The 6,926-nt window shown below is 38.1% G+C and overlaps 1 protein-coding gene across 1 annotated transcript in view; it reads right to left on the bottom strand.

Moving 5' to 3' along the window:
• The window catches only part of ITSN1 (intersectin 1), an 89,261-nt gene that overhangs the window by 61,762 nt on the left and 20,573 nt on the right, over positions 1-6,926 (bottom strand). Inside the window, exons 3-5 of the mRNA XM_072419929.1 lie at positions 6,393-6,485; positions 3,923-3,986; positions 137-297 (exon numbers count right to left, since the gene is read on the bottom strand). Coding sequence (XP_072276030.1) covers positions 137-297; positions 3,923-3,986; positions 6,393-6,485 — 318 coding nt within the window. The remainder of the gene's footprint in view (positions 1-136; positions 298-3,922; positions 3,987-6,392; positions 6,486-6,926) is intronic.

The raw sequence follows: 6,926 nt of genomic DNA, 5'->3' as shown, positions 1-6,926 counted from the left end.
TACACAGACCACAGGCTAGCAGATAAATGAAAACAATATATACAAGCCATGTTTTGACCAGTAGTCACAAAAGGCCTGAAAGGTCAGCTCTGCATCAAATATTTTACAAAGAACATATCGCTGGCAGTATACTGACCAAAACTGGCAGGAGTGGGCACAGGGACTGGCGGCTTCAACATGGCAGCAGGGAGAACGGAGGGCAGGGGGTAACCTTGTAGTTTCAGTTTGATCAGTTTCATTGCTATGGAGAATTCCAGCTGGTCCATTTTACCATCATTGTTCATGTCGGCAAGGGCCCTGCAGAGAAACAAAAACAAAGAGAAAAATGACCATTTACTTCTAACAGGACAGCTTGGTCATGGTTGCCAAAAATAAAGCATCAGGTTTATTTTATGGAAATACAGAAACAAAGAAGAGCCACAAGAGATGTTTTCACTCATGGTCTGCACTGCTGGAGATGGCTGACATGTAAACAGCTTTTGTTCTTCCTTCTACACACACATACAATAAAATGGCAGAACAAATTATAGCAGTTTTACAGACATGGGCAGAACTCTAATGGTGGATATGGACAGCAATGTGTATATTACTCATTACTGCTCCATTTATTACTCTTCACATGGGTCAGTCCCTGGGCTCACAGTACATTATCTTGCAACAAGTAATAATTCTTTTTACATTGAGAAAAAAAAAGCAAATGTAAAACACATTACATCCAATATTCAAAAAAGTCAGAAGATCAATTGGGACTTTTGAGGCACATGCTCTAGATAAATGTACTATTTAATTTACAAAAAAAAAAGAAAAAACAAAATATACTTTATTACATAATCAACAATATTTAAATAATTAAAACCATACATATATTTGATTCATTAAAACCAAAGCAAAAAACAGTGACATCCAAAGTTTATACTCAACGAACATCAACACGTTTCGCAGAAGCTATATGTCCGCTTCTTCAGGATACAAATGAGACTTTAGCCTGAATAATCCTTAAAATGTATAGAGCTTCCCTAGATCTAAAACTGGCATCAAACAGGGCTGACAAAAGTTTGAGTGATCCATTGAAAATAATACCTGTGGGCTAGAAATGAGAGATAAGACATAGTGAGCGTTCGGTTGTCTGATTTGAAGGCAACCCACAAACATATGGAATAGCAGTTTGTTTGCAGCTTTGATGTTGATTCCGGTGTCCTTCTTTGCTGTTTGACGCCAATTTCAGATCTGGGCAACCTCTATAAACTTTAAGGATTTTCTGGTTAAAGTCTCATTTGTATGCTGAAGAAGCAGACATATAGCTTCTGCGAAATGCTTCGATGTTCCTTGAGATGAAGTGTGAACTTTGTGTTAGGGTTTTTTGCAATTTAGAGCAATTTAGTTTTAATGAATCAAATATATGAGCGGTTTACCTTTTGATGTATTGTTGATTATGTAAATATAGTATATGTTTTTTTCCATTTTTTGTAAACTAATATAGTACAATAATCCAGAGCATGTGCCTCAAAAGTGACAATTAATCTTGATGTTTTTTTTTTTTTTGAATATTTGTATTTAGGGATGTGCCACTTTTGTACTATAAATAGCTGGAAAGCTTGCTATGTCATTACAGCCAACAAAGAAAAGATATACAGAGGAAAGTTCTGAGCTGCCCTAAAATAAGAAGCAGCCTGTTTAATATCAGCTGCACATTTAAGTCTTATTCTAAAAATGTGCGTGTGCTGATGGTGTGTTCTAAACTGGGAAGACTGAACAGCCAGGTATACTGGCACCTGAAGCTGACATAATGCTTTTTGTCAAATTTTGCAATAATGACCTACCTGATCGTGGATTCCTAAAAGTGGAACTTTAGTTACGCTCAAAAGTTGAACTTTAGCCTTGCCACCAGACCTACACAGTTGCACAAGCTTTGCCCCTTTACTGAAAATACTTACTTTTTTTTAACTGTACACTCTTCTCACACTGTGCATTAGAAGCTGCAGCAGGACAGATGAGGTGTGCCTTATTTCCTGGGTAAAGGATGTCCGGCATAATTTAACCCTCCTTTACCTCTTATCTAAACTGTCTCCGGTTTACTCCATTCATTTACAAGATTTCAGTACTTTTAATCCTTAAGTTTAAACATATGGGCAGTACCCTAGACCAGTCTACCTATGAATGCACACTTCTCCAGACTGACACTTTCCTATCAAAGCATTTTGATATTTGCATAACGCCTGCTAAAAGCCCATTGCTTGTATCAGAGCCGAGGGCTCTTAAGAGCATTGAGGAAGGCAACTATTATGTTTTCTGGAAGTAAAGTACCTTACCCTTAGAGAGCTTGCCACCAGCCATGATCTAGCTACGTGGCATAGAGAAACACAGAAATAAAGTGATGCAATTGGGTTAAACAAAAAAAAAGGGTAAAGAATACAGAAGGGCTTTAAACATTTTATTACTATGTTGGTGAGGTGATAACGAGGAACCAGGGAAGGCAAAATATAAGCAAATTAATTTCTGCTTAAGGTGGCGACAGAGCTGCTTTAATATCTAAAAATTATATAAATCTGCATCATCCCAAATCAATAAAACTGAAACAAATTTATTAATAGTTTATTTAAATCTGTCTAAGAAATAGATCGACATTTCTCAACCATGGTTCCTCCAGAACAAATAAAACATTTGCAGCATGCAACTGACCCCAATGAAATTTTGTTTAGTATACACACACACAAGTGTTCACTGCATCTTCTGTTCATAATAATGTAATACGTTCGTGTCATTCACCATTCATCCCAGCTGACGTATGGTACAGCTGCTAAATAAGACTCGGTTTATGAGAAGTTGTAGCTCCGGCGTAAATATCAATAAAATATTCTGGCAGAGTTCCCAGTACAGACAAATGCAATAAGACAAATTCAGTGACAGCAGAAAAGCTCTCATAGTAAATGGATTTCTCTGGATAGTTGCCTTGCGTGTAGGAAGCTGAAACAATCCTTCACTCATATCTGGAGTAAAATAAACATGCTTGCCTGACAAACAGAGCAAAACCACGTTGTTAGTGATCACACAACTAGGGGACTGCTTGCCTTTTGAGCATCTGGTGTCTCCAAAGAGATGGAGACATATCAGAAATATAATAAATTACTGGGCTTAAAAGGTATGTAAAAATTGCTTGTATACATTTCCTTTAATGTGTGCAGGAATATTGTACAATTAAGAAGATGAATGCATTGAAATACTTTGGAATTACTACTTGAAACCGGTAGCAAACTAACAGAATCAGTCTAATGTAATGGGATTCACAGCTCTGCTGTATATCTGAATAATGTAATGGGATTCACAGCTCTGCTGTATATCTGAATAGTAGAAGTCAGTTTGCACAGATGGCTGTTTATTCCTTTCTGCTACCTTGAAAAAAAAACTAAAAAAAAGCCATTGATATAAAAAAAAACAAAAAAACTAAGGTTTAAAAAAAAGCAAGAAAAACAGAAACATTCCAGTGTTCTTTACTGGACACTGTGCCATCTTCAGTTTTTATCTCCTATGTGAGGTTTCCTCCTTCTGTCCTATGACACATTTTGATTTTCTTACATATGGCTTGCCTAGGATTAATACCCCAAGATCAATAGGCATGAATTGCCTCTGATGCCCATTTAGCCCTTTCAAGGGTATGTTCTGCCTATAGCCCTGACAACTGTGCTAAAGGATTAACTGGACATAATGGTATCAATGTTTTGCTTCCACATGCCCTCGAGATTTATGTATAGATGTGGTGTATGTAGGCAAGAACTGTTCTAATTCGCATGTTTTATATGTCCTCCTGCGTTTCTGCATTCATAAAAACTTAACTTAAATTTATTGAAAAGAAAGCATTTCAGGGGACAGTGAGTGAAGGTCCTGGTAGTGAACTGAATAATGGGTCACAAAGCCCAATACTCACCATATCTGTGCAAGAACTGGTGGATGTAGCCCAGACTGAAGGAAGAAGTTTCTGGCCTGGTCTCCTGCAATAAACAAAAAGGCCAAGAATGTGTTACAGTACATTCAGATAGTACATCAGATTTAATACTGCTACATCTCCATCACACAAAAAGTGAGAACACACGTCAATTTCTTTTTAAAGCCACGCGTAGTGTAAATTTAAAGTTTTTAGTGCTACGAATCTGTTAAGGGAGTAAGCTTTAATTTTCACCCTGTTGGCGCTTAAATATCTGCCTTTCCTGTAAGCCAAACCCTAGAGGATACTAATATTCTTGGTTCAAAGGCCCTAAATTCAACCAGTAAATTTGCAGGCGAGGGTCTAATGATATACAGAGAAGGTGGACCAAGTACAGAATTATGTGACAAGAAAACAAAGAGTCCCTGGGGAAGTAATGTAAATGTAGCTCCAATCCAGAAATTGTGTGGATTTTCTGATGCTTATGTCAGAGTTACCTGAACAGTATTCAGCAGATCAGTGATTTTACTCATCAGAAAAAGAATCTTTTAACTTTTGTTAAAGTACAATACCAAGAAAGAATAAAATAACAGCATAATTTAAAGACTGCTTAAAGTTGAACTGCAGGCAGATAGCTAATTTCACAGATAAAATACATTTAATGGCACGTATTCTACCTGCAGAAGGATTTGTATTTATTCCATGCAGTCCTAATATCTACACAGCTATGCCACACAGCCCAGGTTCTAACTGACAGAAGAAAGCCCTGATTTGTATCTGCAGTTGTTACACTTAACAAGACTTTTGATTAGACTGTAAAATACATTACTCCCTTAAAATTCCAGTGGGTGTAAATGCCATCTCCTACCACAATACACTGCGATATCCCCCTGAAAACTTGTACCTTTGGATATGTGAACATGCCCACTACCTTCAGCCATCACATAAAGCAACACCCAGTGCTTCAGCAACCTATCGTCATGCCATAACAGATGACAGATTGTCACTGTAAAGTTGTAAGCTTTCCTTTGCTCCACCAGTACCTCCCTGGGTATTCCATCATTGTTGAGGATAAACTGAGTTATATAAAACCACAATCTATCCTGGACTGCCTATAGAAAAAAGTGTTTGCCACAGATTTAAGAGAATTGCCCCCCAAAAATAATATTACACAGTATTTATATGGCGAAAACATACAATGCAGCACTGTACAAAGACCATAGTCATGTCACTAGCTGTCCTTCAAAGGGGCTCACAATCAAATGTCCCTACCACAGTCATAAGTCATTTATACAGTCTAAGGACAACTTTGGGGAGAACCCAACTAACCTAACTGCATGTTTTTGCAATGTAGGAGGAAACCGGAGTACCCGGAGGAAACCCATGCAGACACGGGGAGAACCTGCAAACTCCATGGGGATAGTGACCTGGCAGGGATTAAAATCTGTGACCAGCGCTACAAAGGCCAGAGTGCTAACCACTGAGCCACTGTGCCCACTCTGTTCCAGGACACTCCTCATTTTTTATGTGATAAACAAGCTTACAAATACAATGGAGAAACCCACCACAAACCAACACAGTTTTTACAATTCACTAGTTAGGAACCTAATCAACTTTTCAAGCTATTAGAGTTCAATTGTTGGCAGCAAGATTTAAGCATTTATTCAATAAGGTCGTTGCCCACAAGCACTTAATTTTGATTGGGGGCCACATACATTCCCACCAGTTCTTGGATTAGCTCTTTATATATGCCTTTACAAAGTCTGAGCATTGAAATTTTTGAATACCACAAAAGTAATTATGCAGTCATTTTACGCATGGAAAACAGAGCTCATGTCTTACAAAAAAGTGAGAGTTAATGATTGATTTGTGCAATGATAATTTTGCAGTAAAACAAACATGCAATTATCCAGCATGACTTTGCAGGAGGAGAGGGTAAGGATCCTGGAATCTATACAGCAAAATATAATTAGCGTGTTAACTAAATTACTGTCCTTCAGCAAGGCATGAATTTGCCAAAATGAATTAGTTAAGAGTGGGTGGGATAAACAGTACTCGGAAACAGCACATCCATTCCTCTGAATTAATCAGATTAGGGGCAAGATTAGCAGGAGAAAATCCCATTAGCAGGAGGATGGATGGGACACCAGTTCACAATTTCTGACTGCCACAAAGTTTATGAATGTCATGTTTGCACTGAGCAAAGCTCGGTTCAAATGTTAAACCACTCCAAGGTTAATAAAATTATTATTGTAGTCGCTGTTCTGCAAAAGCTTACCATTAGGTAACCAGGCTACATCTTGTGATGGATATAATTTCCTGGCTGGTATGATCATCACTAAAACTCAATAAGTTTCTGAGCAACAAACCCACAAATAAACAAGTAGGCAGATCAAGAGTCCCGATTTCACTGCCTGCACCCTTGTTCCAGGTCAGAGTCACAAAATGTATGTAATCTAAGGAAGACAATTACCGGTGATGTAACCAGCAGTTGGTTTGAGGCCATGGAACTGCTGGTCATGCTTAGCTCTTTCCTCCAGGGTTATGGCCCAGATGTCCAAATTTCCTGCTTTGGAAATAAACAACAACAAATAAAAGACTAGGAAGATGTAAAGAAGGTTTAGGAGTTTATACAGAAAGTTTGGACACAAATTGAAAAAAACTTAAAACATTTAAACTTTAATTAAAAAACAAAAAAAATTCTACCCTTGCAGTTTAAAAGGTTAAATGCTTTTTTAGGTCTAGGGGGTAGCAAAAAACAATTTTTACCTAACTCATTCCCTCACTTCCCTGGCAGCTGGTGCAGCTTCTCCTCCATCTGACCTCTGGGTTGAGGACGGCCCTTCGTTTTCTCCCCTACAATACAGGACTACTGGTCCTGTATTGTAGGCAAAGACATCTGTGCCTGTGACCACTGCTTACTGAAGCGGCCATGGGGCACTAGAGGCAAAGAAAAGGAGCCAGAGGATGTGAGGGAATAAAGATTAGTAGTTTACTACCTACTAGA

Source organism: Pyxicephalus adspersus, chromosome 1, assembly GCF_032062135.1.
Source record: "Pyxicephalus adspersus chromosome 1, UCB_Pads_2.0, whole genome shotgun sequence".
Taxonomy (NCBI): Eukaryota; Metazoa; Chordata; class Amphibia; order Anura; family Pyxicephalidae; genus Pyxicephalus; species Pyxicephalus adspersus.
This window is presented reverse-complemented; position numbering and strand designations above follow the sequence as displayed.